The sequence below is a fragment of the Chiloscyllium punctatum genome, chromosome 11 (genome assembly GCF_047496795.1).
Source record: "Chiloscyllium punctatum isolate Juve2018m chromosome 11, sChiPun1.3, whole genome shotgun sequence".
In the NCBI taxonomy this organism is placed as follows: Eukaryota; Metazoa; Chordata; class Chondrichthyes; order Orectolobiformes; family Hemiscylliidae; genus Chiloscyllium; species Chiloscyllium punctatum.
Window position 1 is genome coordinate 116860360 of NC_092749.1, and position 17032 is coordinate 116877391.

General features: G+C 41.6%; 1 protein-coding gene across 18 annotated transcripts in view; it reads left to right on the plus strand.

Annotated features, from left to right (window-relative positions):
* Positions 1–17032, plus strand: part of LOC140483389 (utrophin-like) — a 737248-nt gene that overhangs the window by 525654 nt on the left and 194562 nt on the right. For all 18 annotated transcript variants that reach the window (XM_072581625.1, XM_072581633.1, XM_072581634.1 and 15 more), the window contains one exon: positions 12296–12425. In XM_072581625.1, the coding sequence (XP_072437726.1) occupies positions 12296–12425 (130 nt within the window). The remainder of the gene's footprint in view (positions 1–12295; positions 12426–17032) is intronic.

The following is a 17032-nucleotide window of genomic DNA, read 5'->3' on the forward strand; positions in this document are numbered from 1 at the left end:
CACAATCTAAAATGTAGGGCCAGACCATTTTGGAGAGATGTTAGGAAGCACTTCTATTCATAAAAGGTGGTTGAAATTTGGAACTCTGTTCGACAATTTTTGCTTGATCATTTGTTAACTTTAAATCTGAAATAGATAAATATTTGCTGAGCACAGGTTTATGGGCCAAAGGCAGATATATGTCATTAGGACACAGATCACCAATGACCTCATTGATGGAATAGGCTCGAGGGGCTGATTGAAAAGGCACAGCCAGTTCCTGATAAAGGGCTTCTGCCCAAAACATCGACTTACCTGCTCCTCAGATACTGCCTGATCTGCTGTGCTTTTCCAGCATCACACTCTCGACCTCTACTCCAGCATCTGCAGTCTTCACTTTCGCCTCGAGGGGCTGATTGGTCCTTTTCCTACGCATAGAAATTAGCTTTACATTTTAAGGATTACAACATTGACTACATATCAAAACTGAGTAATTAGCTGTTTTGAAGAACCTGAAATCATGAAAGAAACTACATAAATGTAAATATTTCATTCTTTCCTGCTGTGATCAAATTGGCTGTACATCTCTGCCAAGTTTCAGAAAATTCACCTGAGTTTGATTGAAATAAACTATCTGGATGCTTGTGGCCAGAAACAGGGTTTGCTTTGAATTATTCAGCATTTTTTCTATTTGTCGTGAATGTAATCAGTTTATTCCCTAACTCATATTTTGAAATCCAAAATAATTTCAATCTGCTCTTTTTCTAATCAGAAAATGGTATGCTATAGGAATCAATATTGATTTATTGCTCTGATTATGTTTATAAGTGATACAAATTGGGTTCGATGTTGGAACCAGAATGGGAATAGTGAGAAATGAGAATGTGTAGCAACATATTTTTTAAAAGGTAGTCCTATATTTATGGGCAGCAGGTAAATACACAGTAATGAGGTTTTGCAAAGGCAAGACAAACATATGAAAAATGTAAAGAGGATGAAATGGGAAAGAGAAACTTTGTCCAAAATTGTTCAGCTTTGAAGAAAACAGAAGGTTGCTTTGAAAGATATAGTAGCATAACAATAATATTATCCAGAGCTCTGGTGAGTGCTGTGGACACACCAGAGCAAATGTAATCATGTCAGTTCAGCAAGTTTTAATACAGTTAATTATACATCTGGCAGTGTCAGTGTCATCAACATCAGGTGATGTATGCCAAAATTGGGAGAGCTGATCTGTGCATAATTCAAGCAACAGCCCGGTACAATCATAGATAACAAGTCCTACCTGCGGTCAATGGCCCATTGTACACTATGACCATCCCAAATTATGTCCTAACCTAGAGGTAGCAAGGCAATAGAGTCATAGAGATGTACAGCACAGAAACAGACCCTTCAGTCCAACCCTTCCATGCCGACCAGTTGTGGTGGGGGATATCTTTGGGAACAGTGGCCACAATTCTGTAAGTTTTAGAATACTCTTAGATAAAGATGAGTGTGGTCCTCAGGGAAGAGTACTAAACTGGGTCAAGGCCAATTATATCAAAATTAGGCAGGAGCTCAGAAATGTGGACTGGACAGAGCTATTTGAAGGGAAGTCCACATTTGATATGTGGGAGGCTTTCAAAGATAGTGCAGGATGGGCATGTCCCGTTGATGGCAAAGGATAGGAACAGCAAGATTTGTGAACCATGGATGACAGGAGAAATTTGATCACTAGCCAAGAGGAAAAGGGAAGCATCCAATAAAGTCTAAGCAGCTAAGAACAGAACAGGCCCTGGAGGAATATCAGAAGATTAGGACAAGTCTTAAATGAGGAATCAAGCGGGCTAAAAAAGGTCATGAAATAGCTTTAGCAAGCAAAATTAAGGAGAATCCCAAAGCACCTTATTCTTATATAAGAAGCAAGCAGGTAACTAGAGAAAGGATTGGTCCATTGGAGGATAATGAAAGAAGGCTGTGTGTTGAACCTGAGAGAATGGGTGAGATTCTGAATGATTACATTGCATCAGTGTTCACTAAGGAGAGGAACATGATGAATCTTGAGATTAGAGATAGAAGTTTGAATAGTCTGGATCACATTGACATAAGTAGGGAAGATGTGTTGGGTAGGCTAGAGGTTATTAAGGTGGACAAATCCCCTGGACTAGATGGGATCTATTCCAGGTTGCTGAGGGGGTCGAGAGAGGAAATAGCTGGGGCCCTGACAGATATCCTTGTGGCATTCTTAAACACAGGTGAGGTGCCGGAGGACTGGAAGGTTGCTCATGTTGTCCCCGTGTACAAGAAGGGTAGTAGGGATATTCTGGGTAACTACAGACCAGTGAGCCTGACGTCAGAGGTCGGAAAGTTGCTGGAGAGGGTACTGAGGGATAGGATCTATTTATATTTAGAAAAGTTTGGTCTTATCAGTGATAAGCAACATGGTTTTGCGCGGAGGAGATCGTGCCTTACCAACTTAGTAGAGCTCTTTGAGGAAGTGACCAAGTTGATAGGTGAAGGAAGGGCTGTTGATATCATATACGTGGACTTTAGTAAGGTGTTTGATAAGGTTCCCCATGGTAGACTAATGGAGAAAGTGACGTCACACGGTGTGCAGGGTGTTCTAGCTAGGTGGATAAAGAACTGGTTGAGCAACAAGAAACAGAGACTAGTAGTTGAAGGGAGTTTCTCGAAATGGAGAAAGGTGACCAGTGGTGTTCCACAGGGATCAGTGTTGGGGCCACTGTTGTTTGTGAAGGATCAATAACAACTGGTCATACTTTCAAGGTGAGAGGTGGAAAGTTTAAGGGGGATCCACGTGGCAAGTACTTCAAAAAGAACGTCTGGACCACATTGCCAGCAGAGGTGGAAGAGGCAGGAACGATAGGTTTATGTAAGATGTGTCTGGACAGATGCAGGTGGGGAGCAGAGGGGTGGGTACAGATGCTTAGGAATTGGGCGACAGGTTTTGACAGTAGATTTGGATCAGCTCAGGCTTGGAGGGCCGATAGGCCTGTTCCTTGGCTGTAAATTTTCTTTGTTCTTTGTTTGTTCTAATCTAGTTCCACCTGCCAGCATCCGGCCCATATCCCTCCAAACTCTTCCTATTCATATACCCATCCAAATGCCTCTTAAATGTTGCAATTGTACCAGCCTCCACCACTTTGGCAGCTCATTCCATACACATACCACCCTCTGTGTGAAAAGGTTGCCCCTTAGATCTCTTTTATATCTTTCCCCTCTCACCCTAAACCTATGCCTTCTAGTTCTGGACTCACCCACCCCAGGGAAAAGATTTTGCCTATTTTCCACTCATAATTTTGTAAACCTCTATAGGGTCACCCCTCAGCCTCTGACGGTCCAGGTAAAATAGTCCCAGCCTGTTCAACCTCTCCCTATAGCTCAAATCTTCCAACCCAGTCAACATCCTTGTAAATCTTTTCTGAACCCTTTCAAGTTTCACAACATCTTTCCGATAGGAAGGAGACCAGAATTGCGCGCAATATTCCAACAGTGGCCTCACCAATATCCTGTGCAGCTGCAACAAAAGCTCTCAACTCCTGTACTCAATACTCTGACTAAAAAAGGAAAGCATACCAAACACCACCTTCACTATCCTATGTTCCTGTGACTCCGCTTTCAAGGAGCTATGAACCTGCACTCCAAGGTCTCTTTGTTCAGCAGCACTCCCTCGGACGTTACCATTAAGTGTATAAGTCCTGCTAAGATTTGCTTTCCCAAAATGCAGCATTTATCTAAATTATATTCCATCTGCCATTTCTCAGCCCATTTGCCCATCTGATCAAGATTTTGTTGTAATCTGAGATAACCACCTTCGCTGTCCACTACACCTCCAATTTTGGTGTCATCTGCAAACTTACTATCTACACCTCTTATGCTCGCATCCAAATTATTTATATAAATGACGAAAATAAGTGGACCCAACACCGATCCTTGTGGCACTCCACTGGTCACAAGCCTCCAGTCTGAAAAACAACCCTCCACCACCACTTTCTGTCTTCTACCTTTGAGCCAGTTCTGTATCCAAATGCCTAGTTTTCCCTGTATTGCATGAGATCTAACCTTGCTAACCAGTCTCCCGTGCGGAATTTTGTCGAACACCTTACTGACCTCCATATAGATCACATCTACTGCTCTGCCCTCATCAATCCTCTTTGTTACTTCTTCAAAAAACTCAATCAAGTCTGTGAGACATGATTTCTCACGCATAAAGCCATGTTGACTATGCCTAAGCAATCCTTGCCTTTCCAAATACATGTACATCCTGTCCCTCAGGATTCCCTCCAACAACTTGCCCAGCACCGATGTCAGGCTCACCAGTCTATAGTTCTCTGGTTTGTCCTTACCACCTTTCTTAAACAGTGGCAGCATGTTAGCCAACCTCCAAGCTTCTGGCGCCTCACCTGTGACTATTGATGATACAAATATGTCAGTAAGAGGCCCAGCAATCACTTCTCTAGCTTCCCACATAGTTCTAGGGTATATCTGATCAGGTCTTGGGGATTTATCCACTTTTATGCATTTCAAGATATCCAGCACTTCCTCCACTGTAATATGGACATTTTTCAAGATGTCCCCATCTATTTCCCTACGTTCTATATCTTCCATGTCCTTTTCCACATTAAAACTGATGCAAAATACTCGTTTAATATCTCCCCCATTTTCTGTGGCTCCACACAAAGGCCACCTTGCTGATCTTTGAGGCGCCCTATTTTGTCCTGAATTACCCTTTTGTCCTTGACGTATTTGTAAAAACCCTTTGGATTCTCCTTAATTCTATTTGCCAAAGCTACCTCATGTCCCCTTTTTTGCCCTCCTGATTTCCCTCTTAAGTATACTCATACTGCCTTGATACTCTTCTAAGGGTTCACTCAATCTCTCCTGCCTATACCTGACATATGCTTGCTTCCTTTTTCTTAACCAGACGCTCAATTTCTTTAGTCATCCAGCATTTCCTGTACCTACCAGCTTTCCCTTTCACCCTGACAGGAATATACTGTTTCTGGACTCTGGTTATCTAATTTCTGAAGGCTTCCCATTTTCTAGCCACCCCTTCACCTGTAAATATCAGCTTTTGAAAGTTCTTGCCTAATACTGCAAAAAAATTGGCCTTTCTCCAATTTAGAACTTCAACTTTTAGATCCGGTCTATGCTTTTCCATCACTATTTTAAAGCTAATAGAATTATGGTCACTGGCCCCAAAGTGCTCCCCCACTGACACCTCAGTCCCTTGCCCTGCCAAGAGTAGGTCCAGTTTTGCACCTTCTCCAGTCGGTACATCCACATACTGAATCAGAAAATTGTCTTGTACACACTTAACAAGTTCCTCTCCATCTAAACCCTTAACACTATGGCAGTTCCAGTCTATGTTCGGAAGATTAAAATCCCCTACCATAATTATTAATAAACATCCCTATTGTCTGTATTTGACCTGTTACTGCAGCATTGCTTATTTTAGCACTGATGTGGTGACAGATCATATTGATATTTCGCTTCATGAAAGTAGCCACATGAATATTTGCATTCTTGTTTCGACAGTAGCAAGTTTTTGTTGCAATGTTTTGGTTTGGAATTAAGAGGAATTTCAAAGAATATGCTACCTTGGTGGCTTTTGTGCTTTGACTTTCGGTTATGCAATTTCACATATGTTCTTGCTGATTTACCATATTGCATTAGATTCGATTACCATTGTCTGTAGATTTTACTCTTCAGCTATGATGTATGAACAGAAGCAGGCCATTCAGCCCATTGAGACTGCTCTGCCACTCATGACTTAATTGATAATCCTCAATTCCACTTTCCTGCCATTTTCCTAGAGCCCTTGATTCCTTTACTCATTAAAATCCATCTATCTCAGCCTGTCTTGTCTTGTCTTGTCTACATCTCTCTGCAGGCACTCTGTCGTTCTCAGCACTTGTCTTCCCACCTATTTTTGTGTTATCCACAAACTTGGTAATAGTACATTCATTTTCATCACCATGTCATTAATATTTATTCACAAAAATTACAGCCCTGGCACTGATCCCTGTAGCACTTCAGTATTTACAGGTTGCCATCCTGAAAATGTCCCCCTTATCCCAATTCACTGTTTTCTATTATTTGACCAATCCTCTTATCTATGCTAATATTCTTCCCCAAAACCATGTGGTCTTGTCTTATTAAATAGCTTTAAGTGTAATTATTTTTACAAACCTGTTTTCGAATGTTACATGCTCTCGTTCCCTTTTCTCTACTATATTCTACTTGTCTCCTCAAATAATTCTTATAAACTTGTCATGCACTATTTCTTTGTATTAACTATGATCTCCTATTGCATCTTTTACAATAGACTCTTGCATTTTCCAATAATTATCTTTTCTTTGTCTCCTTACCTTTATAAAATAAAGGTATTAATCATAAAATCCGTACAGTGTGGAAGCTGGTAATTCAGCCCATCGAGTCCACACCGACCCTCTGAAGAGCATCACACCCAGACTCAACCCCCTGCCCTGTCCCTGTATACCTACATTTCCCATGGCAATAATCTGCACATCTTTGGACTATGTGAAGAAACGGAAGCATCTGGAGGAAACCGAGACAGACACAGGGAGAACGTGCAAATTCCACTCAGATAGTCACCTGAGGGTGGAATCAAATCCTGGTCCCTTACACTGAAAGGCAGCAGTGCTAACCTCTGAGCCACCATGCTTACCCTATGGATTCTGGGACATTTTGAGAATCCAGCAATTCTTGAAAGATTTGGACCAGCGCATTAACTATCACTGTAGCAACTACTTTTAATATCCTTTAATGCAGCCCTTCACGTCGAGGGGATTTAACAGTCTTTAACCCCATTAGTTTCCTTCATGTCTTTTCTCTAGGCATAGCTATTGTATTTTATCCTCCCCTATCTTTTGCCCCTTGATTATGTAGGAATTTTGGAATACTGTTAGTGTATTCTACTATGACGACTGATGCAAATAACTTATTCAATTCTTCTGCTATTTCCTGGTTCTCCAATATTATGACCCCAGCCTCATTCCCTAAAGGGTCTGTGTTAACTTTGGCCTCCCTTGCTTTTTATATATTTAAAGAAGTTTTTGTTGCCTGTCTTGATATTACTTGCAAGTTCACCCTCAAAATTTAGCTTTTTTATTGGTTGTCTTTGGTTTTTAAAACTTTCCCAATCCTCTGGCTTATCACTAACCTTTGCAACATTATATGTTTTCTTTCTTTCAATTTGATAAAAGGATCCCTTTGCCTTGTGATGTAGGATAATACAATATAATGTTTTATTTCTCTGTTCTCACAATACAGGGTTTATGTTTCTCATGACAAACAACACTTGGATGTTTGTATACTTACTTGTTTGTTGATCAAAATCAACTGATTAAAACACTTAAACTGAGGTCACCCATCAGCCACTATATGACCCTTTTTCTTTGTGCTGTGCATAGGCTGCATGGTTCCAAGGAAAAAATTTGAAGTCTCACTGAGACAGAAAGTGTGTATTTTGGAAGTTCTGGATTTGAAGTCTAAACAGAACTATTTCCATTTATATATCTAAATTATGTTTACTCACTTTCACAGTGGAAGAATGAGAAAATGGTCAACTCAGGAATGAAGGTTAGGGATGAGCACTAATAATTGCACAATGTTAGCTAGTGATGAACATGCGAACAAATAAAAAACAATCTTACACAGAATAAAATGGCTCAGCAATGCTTAGTTTGGATTCTGGCAGGACTACACGCCTCTGAAACACATTACAGTCTTAGTCCAAACATGAACAAAGAAGCTGAATGGTGAGGTAAGAATGACTCCTCCTGACATGAACATAGCATTTGACCAAGTGTGTCATCGAGGATTGTGAGCAAAATTGAAGTCAGTGGAAATGGAACGTATAACTCTCACTGTTTGGAGTCATACCTCGCACAAAGCAATATAGTGGTAGTTGTAGAATCTCAATCATCCCAGTTCCAGGATGTTGTTGGAGCAGGTAATGTGTTTGGCCCAACCTCCTCCAGCTGTTTCATCACTGATCTGCATTCCATCTTAGGGTCAGAAGGGAAGAATTTTGACTAATGATTGAATAATTTAATTTGCAAATAATGAAGCAGTCCTTGTTTACCTACAGCAAGACAGCATTCAGGCTTCAGGTGGAAAATGGCCACTAACTCCTAAACCACACATGTGTCAGACAATGACTGTGCCCAATCTGAGAGAGTAAACAGCCACCTGTGTTAAATGAAATGACCATCCCTGAAATTCCAAACTTTAGCATCCTAAGGGAGAACATGAACTAGAAACTTAATTTGACATGGTTGATAAATACTGTGGAGCCAGGAACAGTTCAGGATGCTGTGTATTCTTTAACAGGTGACTCAACCCCTGACTGCCCAAAGCCTTTCCACTATCTCTGAGACACAAATCAGGAATCTAATTGAACACTGTCCATGCCTGGCTGAGGGGAGCTCCATAACATCCAAGACCTCAGTATGATGGGAGGACATAGTCTGCTTAATTTGCACTCCATGGTACACTTCAGATATTCATTCAATCACCAATGCTTTGGGTAATCAGTGTGCATCATCTACAAGATGTACTGCAGCAACTCAGCAAGATTTCTTTAACAATATCTTCCAACCCCAGGGTTTCCTGCTATCCTAGAAGTATAAGAGTGGCTGGTGTACTAGAACCCCACCAACTCCAAGTTGCCCTCTACAACAAACAGCATCCTGACTTGGAAATATACTGCTGTTCCTTCAGTTCTTGATGTCATGGTGCAATGGCAACAACCTGTCTCTCAATGTCATCAAAACAAAAGAATTGATCATTGATTTCAAGAAGTAAGGAGAACACTCCCCTATCTACATCAAAAAAGTGGAGGTTGAGAGTATAAAGTTCCTAGGATTGACAATAACTGACAACCTACTTTGGACTTCCAAAATAGATGTGACGGTCAAGAAGGCACAACAATGTCTCCTCTTCCTCAGGCAGCTTAGGATGTTCAGCTTGTCCATATGGACCCTTGCCAACTTTTACAGATGCACCATAGAAAGCATGCTGTCATGGAGCATAATGATCTGGTATGATAACTGTTCTGCCCAGGACCATAAGACACTATAGAAGGTTGTGTGCACAGTCCAGACCATCATGAAGCCAATCTCCCATCCATGGCATCCATTTACACCTCATTGCTGCGGAAAGGCTGCTATCATCAAAAACCCCTCCCATTCCAGTAATGCTGTTCTACAACCTCTTCTGTCAGGCAGAAGATACAGAAGCTTGAACATACACAAATAGGTTCAAAAACAGCTTCTTCCTTGTTGTTAGACTGATGAAAGGGCTCTATAACTTCAGATAATGTTGATCTTGCTTTGCACATCTCCTGTGTCATGTAATCTCTATGCCTCGCTCTGTCTCAGCACCATATGATCTATCTGTACTGCTCGTAAACAAAGTTTTTCATTGTACTTCAGTACACATGACTACAATAAATCAAATAAATCAGATCAAATGCTGAGCCAAAATCCTGGAAATTCCAACCTGTCAGCCTTGTGCAGGATATCTATCCCAAATGGACTGTAGCAGTCCATGAAGCTAGGTCAATACCTTTTCAACGGTGATAACGGGTGATCAATGTATGGTGGCCCTATTGCACTGCCCACATAGAGCTGCAGAAATAATACAGAACAGAAGGGGGCCATTCAGCCATCTTTGTCCATGCCGTCCCAAAGACACCCAGTGCTCTTTCCAGTCTTATCTTCTGTCAAACGCACATTATCCTGCAGCACGTAAAGTACTTTTTAAAAGAGTTTAGAGTCTCTACCTCCAACACCAACTCAGGCAACAAATTCCTGACACCCACAACCTTCTGCGTAAAAACGATTTTCTCCACATCCCTTCTAATTCTTCAGCCACTTAGATTAAATCTATGAAAACAACCTTAATCTTTCCAATTTCTCCTCATATTTACAGTGTTTTCATCGCTGGCAATGTTCTAGTAAATCTTTTCTGCACCCAGTCCAGAGTAATTATGCCCTTCCTGTAATGTGATGATCACAACTGCACACAATACTGCAGTTGTGGGCTCACCAGTACTCTACATATTTATCATTGTATCCTTACTTTTGTATTCTATATCTTTGCCAATGAGGAAGAGATTCCATATGCCCTCTTCACAACCTTGTCTTCCTGTAGCACTATCTCTAGAAACCTGTTCACTTATAGGCCAAGATCTCTCACTTCATCTCCCCTTCATATTCCCATTTATAGTGTATTCCCTTTATTTTTTGACCTCCTTAAAAGAATTACCTCGCACTTATGAGAATTGAATTCGATCTGTCACTTTCATACCCACTCTACCAACCCATCTAGATTTTGGAACTTAGAGCTATCCTCTACGTCATCCACTACACGGCCATTTTTGAGTCGTCTGCAAATTTACCAATTATGACCCCCACCCCAGTTCAAGTCCAAATTGTTCAAATATAAAATAAACAGAGGTCCCAACACAGAGCCCTGTGAAACACCAGCTTTCTGTTCACAAGAGCTGCCCATCAACAATTACTCTTTGTTTCCTGTAACTAAGCCGATTAGTCAACACATTACTCGGTATCCCATGGGCTTTTACTCTTTTGCACTTGTCACGTGGGGTACTGTAAATTGCCTTGCTAAAATCCATGTGGACAAATCCATTGTGCAACCCTCATTGATCCTCCTTGTCACTTCCTTAAAGAATTGAATCAAATTTGTCAGGAATCACCTTCCCTTAACAAAGTAAACAAGGTAAAAACAATGACTGCAGATGCTGAAAACCAAATACTGGATTAGTGGTGCTGGAAGAGCACAGCAGTTCAGGCAGCATCCAACGAGCAGCGAAATCAACGTTTCGGGCAAAAGCCCTTCATCAGGAATAAAGGGCTTTTGCCCGAAACGTCAATTTCGCTGCTCGTTGGATGCTGCCTGAACTGCTGTGCTCTTCCAGCACCACTAATCCAGTACTTCCCTTAACAAAGTCATGCTGACTATCCCTGACTAATCCATGCCTTTCTAAGTGAGTTCATCTGATCTCTCAGATTGATTTTAACAATTTTCCCACCACTGAAGAAAGAGGAACATTTTCTTTGCACCCTTTTTAAACAACAGAATCACATTTGCACTTCTCTAATTGACTAAAAGAAATTGCCCTGAGGAGAATTGGTTTTGTCTTGCTGATGCCAAGTGCTACCCTCCTAACTCGAGGGAAGAAAAAATCTTTTCAACCAATTTCTCTACCTGTTCCTTTTGTTTTAATTGTAACTTCTTGTAAATATTTCACTCAGTTCCCTTTTAGCTGAAGCAGTAGCGCTTTAATAGCCATTTGCAGTAAAAACATTCCCTATTCCATTTTATGGAATTTTGTCCTCTAAATTTCCCCTCATTGTTGTGTGAACAATTCCTATTCTCAATCGCAAGAAACCAACTATGTCTTTTCAGAATGCTTTTTATTTGTTTGGGTGCATCTCAAAAAAAACAAAAATCAAGCTCTCTTTTTCTGAAAGTGAAACAACAACACAAGAAGCTGCAAGTTCTTCAGTATTCTAAACTGGGAGTATCTGGAGTGAATTGTCCCAATAACCAGAAGTTCCACAACATAGTTCTATGCTTCTGACCATGGTACTTCAGATTGGTCTTATAATTTCAGTCTAGGAGAATCAGTCTTCACCAAGGGTAAGAGATCCAGTGTTTAACTTCCCCTGGTTTGGCCTAACTATCAAAATGATTTTACAATGAAGTGGCTTCTGTCAGATGCTAATAATTCCTTGGAGCCACAGATGAGAGCTGGTGAAGGGGAGGACAAACCCAGCATGAGCCACATTTTTAAAAAAAAAAGTGATTCAAACAAAATTTTTTGCCCACTGACTTCGTCTCGTCGAAGTCCCCTTGAAGCATCTTGGTATCATCTTCTCAATTCTCACTTCTGCCAACTCATGTGATTTGTCAATCTTTTTTTTTAACAAATATGCCTTCCTTCTTCCTTTGTCCCCATCCACAAATTAGTTCATTTAATATTAAGAACACCCTCCTGATAAATGTGGCCCTTATAATGGCCATTAACAACATTGTGTCAGCTTTGCCTGGCTGATGTTTAATGTTGCTCTAATAATTGGTCTTTTTGCATTATAGGTACTTTCAATATTAAAAACCTCACTGAATGACTATGTCAGTGCAATCTATTCTTTTTGATAGTGTATGTTATTTCTGACAGTGCAGATTGATTGGATTTATTAAAAGGAAGTGTAAGGTGTTACTTTCAAGCTGTAATAATTTCTTAATGAAATTTTGCATGCAGGCACTCAGACAAGAACTAATGGATAAGGAGGTGACGATTGTAACTGCCCTGGATTCAGCTCGCTTATTCCTTGCAGATCAGCCCATAGAGGGGCCAGAGGAGCCACGCCGACACCTCCATGTTAAAACAGGTCAGCCACTTAATTTATTGCAGAAAGAAGCACTTTTCTGTATAACACTTGGCATGAAAGAGGACTAAGACATTAGAAATAAACTAATGCTAAGCTGGAGAATGAGAAATAATGCAGGAGCTCATATCCATTTCACATTGTTATTAAAAATGCAACCTGTTACAAGTGATGGAAGATTCCGTGGCAGTTACTTAGATCTGGTTGTTGTGGAAACAATGGAAAATGTTTCCATTTACCTAATAATTGTGGTAACTTTGAATCACTAGAAACTTTATAGAACAGCATCTTGAAATCTATTTTTGCATTTTCACAAAAAGTTACACAACTTTACCTTCTGCAAAATGTTCTTAATTACCACGTTCAAATGCAAAAAGCTTGCACTTTTTACTATCCAACCATATTTTGGAGATGTATTGATATGTTTTATTTGCAGAGCACAGTTTCGTGGATACCACTAGTTGTAAATTAGCCATCCCAAAATGCTGCCTTAGCCTTAGAATCAGAAGATCAACTGACTTTGAGGAAATGGGAGAATCATTAATGAATCCAATTATTTCCTGATTTGACAGCACTACAGTATCTGTCCTGGATAACAATTAAATCCGGTCATCCAAGTTGAGAGTGTAAGTGTGAAGTGATGCAGTTTGGAAGGTCTGATAAAGGAAAGATTTACATAATGAATACAGAGGAACCTCGATTATCCAAAAGAGATGGACGGGCAGTATTTCACTCAGATATTTGATAATTTGGTTAATTGATTCAATGCCTCTCCTCTGGGGCTCGGAGTTTTCTGAAATTTCCCTTTTCCTTGCTCAGCCTGCTTTGCTCCCTCTCTCTATCTCGGTGTTTGTTTCTGAGCAGACAAAAACTTATGTGTTAGGGACCTGCAGCATTGATGAAGCCTCCCACTCCTGTCCCAATCAGTTCAATGGGATTGACACAGCGAGCACTTGCTATGTCCGCTCACCGTTCAAGAGATAAGCAGGAACACACAGCACGAGTCCCTGACCACCCCCGGCCACCCCCCAACCCCACCTTCTGTCTGCCCCCCAAACCTGTTGAACCACGCCCCATCCGACCCTCCCTCAACACTGACCCCCCCTCTTCCCCCCCACCCCACCAAATCCTGCCCAACGCCGCCTTCTGTCTGAAAGATTCTTAACGAGTACTTTGCATCGGTAATCACTGAGGAGAGGGACATGACGGATGTTGAGGTCAGGGATGGCTGTTTGATTATGCTAGGTCAAGTTGGCATAAGGAGGGTGGAAGTGTTGGGTATTCTTAAAGACATAACCTGGACAAGTCACCAGGTCTGGATGGGATCTATCACAGGTTACAGAAAGGAAATGAGAGAGGAAATAGCAGGGGCCGTAACAGATATCTTTTCAGTATCCTTGAACACGGATGAGGTCCTGGAGGACTGGAGAATTGCTAATGTTGTCCCCTTCACTAAAAAGGGTAGCAAGGATAATCTAGGTAATTATAGACTGGTGAGTCTGACTACAACGTTGGGGAAGCTGCTGAGGGATAGGGCCAATTTACATTGGGAAGAAAATGGGCTTATCATTGATAGGCAATATGGTTTTGTGTGGAGGTCATGTCTTACCAAATTAACAGAATTCTTTGAGGAATTGACAAAGTTGATTGATGAGGGAATGTCATATACATGGACTTCATTAAGGCGTTTGATAAGGTTCCCCATGGTAGACTAATGGAGAAAGTGAAGTCACATGGGGTCCAGGGTATACTAGCTAGATGGATAGAAAACTGGTGGGACAGCAGGAGACCGAGAGTAGTAGTGGAAGGGAGTTTCTAAAAATGGAGAACTGTGACCAGTGGTGTTCCACAGGGACCCATGCTTTGACCTCTGTTGTTTGTGATGTACATAAATGATCTGGAGGAATGTATAGGTGGTCTGATTAGCAAGTTTGCAGATGATACTAAAATTGGTGGAGTACCAGGTAGTGAAGGGGACTCAGAGAATGGATAGATTGAAGAATTGGGCAGAGAAATGGAAGATGGTGTTCAATCAGGGCAAATGAGGTGTGATGCATTTTACAGGATCCAATTCAAGAGTAAACTATATGGTAAATGGGAAAGCCCTGGGGAAAATTGATGTACAGAGAGATTTGGGTGTTGGGTCCATTATACCTTGAAGGTGGCAACGCAGATTGATAGAGTGGTCAAGAAGGCATATGTTGGGACTCGGCAAGATGGCGGCGATTCTGTAGAACTGCTGTGGACAACTCTGCCTAACAGCCAAGGCATACTGGTGTTTTTTGCCATCCCTGGCCAACTTATGTGGTGGAATTATTAGTTTAAAACCTTACAGAACACATAATTGTTAATATTTGGGAGTGGGACAGATGCCAAAGGGAAAAGGAGCAAACAAACAGCAGCAGGGAGGATACTCCCCTACAGCACCAGGCATTCCAGAGACAGCAGCAGCAGCCTTTCCTGAACCCCCCCAAGGACCTGACAGACTCTCAGGAATTGGCTGTGGTGAAGCATGAGCAGGAGAGGCTGGAGTAGGTGGAGGGTCGAACTAAGGCCTCGGAAGTTGCGATGAAGTCCTCATCCAGTCAGATCCAGGTGCTGGAGTGAGAGGTGCGGGCCTTGCTTCTTTGAAAACTGGCTGCCAAAGGTTTTGACCCTTCACATCGAGTCCAGCAGGCTTCCGATTGAAAGGGCTTATCGGGTTACAGTGCACAGGTCAGACCCAGTGCAGTGCCCCCGCTCGGTCCTAGTGCACTTCCATTCATATAAGGACCAGCAAAAAGTCTTAGAAGCTTCCAGATCCCTGGGAAAAGATCCGCAGGCGCTGCTGTACAAGGGGTCAAAAATCATGTTTTTCCCAGGATTTCTCTGCAGCTGTAATCCGAAAGAGGAAGTCCTTTGATGAAGTTAAAAAGAGGCTGAGGAACCTGGGCATCCAGTACTCCCTGAGATACCCCGCAGTACTTCATTTCAGCCGTGAGAACTCAGTTTATACATTTGACTCAGCGAATAAAGCTAAAATATTTGTGGACACTTTAAAATAGACAGATTGGTGTGAAGAATACGGTTAATATTTGTTCTCTTTTCTATCTTTCCCCATGTTTTCCCTTCCTTTTTTTATTCCTTTCTTCTTCCCTAATAATTTCCTTTTTGGAAAGGGGGGAAAAGACTTTGGAATAAGTTGTTCCAATTTTTTTTAATAACTGGATTTTCTGATGGGAAATTTTGTGGATGTTCTTTGTTGTCTCTCTCCCTTTTTATTCTATTTGTTCTGCTTCTCTTTTAGTCACAAAAAGGGTGACATGAAGCCAGGGATAGGTGGAGTGCTCATCCTGACTTTGTCTTTTTTTTCTGTTGATTTAAGGATCATCTCCTTGTTTTTTTTCTGGCCAAAATCTGGGGCACAGTCCAGACGTGAAGGAGCTGTGAAGGAGGGGATGGGTAGGGTGAGTGCCCCCTATGGACACGGGGAAGAGTCTTCCATTCAGGGTTTTATAGTTGGTTTTCTTTGTAGTTTTTTGGTAGTAATAGTTGTTAATAGTTATGATAGGGTAGTTTTGGTATATATAGCTTTTGATTCTATGAGTCTTTATTTACTTATGCTCAGCGCTTTGTAAACAGGGCTCTCCCTCCGAGGGGTTCAAGGGTGTCTGAAAGGGGATATGGCGAAGTGTCTTATTACATGATGCACCTGGAACATTAAGGGAAGTTATTTGCCTGTTAAAAGGAGAAAAGTGCTTTCTAGCCTTAAGAGGAAAAGGGTTGATATCGCTTTGTTGCAGGAAACCCATCTTGATGGGGAACACCTGAAATTACAACAGGGGGTTATGACCGGGTATTCTTTTCATCCTTTACTACTAAAAGTAGGGGAGTGGCGGTACTTATCCAGAAAAATCTTCCATTCACATTATTAGAGCAGGTGAAAGATGAGTAGGGATGGTTTGTGATACTTAAAGCCCTGATACATGGGGAGGAATATGGCATTTTAAACATCTACTGTCCTCCGGCGCGTCCTCTCAAATTTTTGATTAGTGCTTTCTCTAAGTTGAGTGCTTTTGGAACACGGCACATTATTATAGGGAGGGGATTTTAATTGTCTTTTGCATCCGACAGTGGACAGGATGCCATGTGGGTCCCCAACTATTTCTTCGTAGGCCAAGCAGGTGGTTGACTTATGCGGGGAGATGGGGCTGGTGGATATTTGGAGATGTCTTCACCCTACCGGCAGGGACTTCACCCTTTTTTTCAAGCCCACATAAATGTTACACGAGGATTGACCTCTTTCTGGCTCCCTCGGCCCTTCTGGATTCGATTATGGGTTGTAAAATTGGGAATATAGCTATCTCTGATCAAGCGGCAGTATACTTGAAGGTTAAGGCCAAGAGCGAAGGGCTAGGTTTGCGGCACTGGTGTTTGGACCCTTTTCTCCTTAAGGATTCCACATTTGTGGAATACCTTTTGAAGGAGTTTCAGGAATTCTTGACTATCAACTCAGGCAGGCCTAGTAGTCTGTCTATGCTATGGGAGACTGCGAAGGCCTTTGCTAGGGGATTAGCTATTTCCTATTCGGCTATCCAGAAACGACAAAAGGAGGAACAGCAGCGTCTACT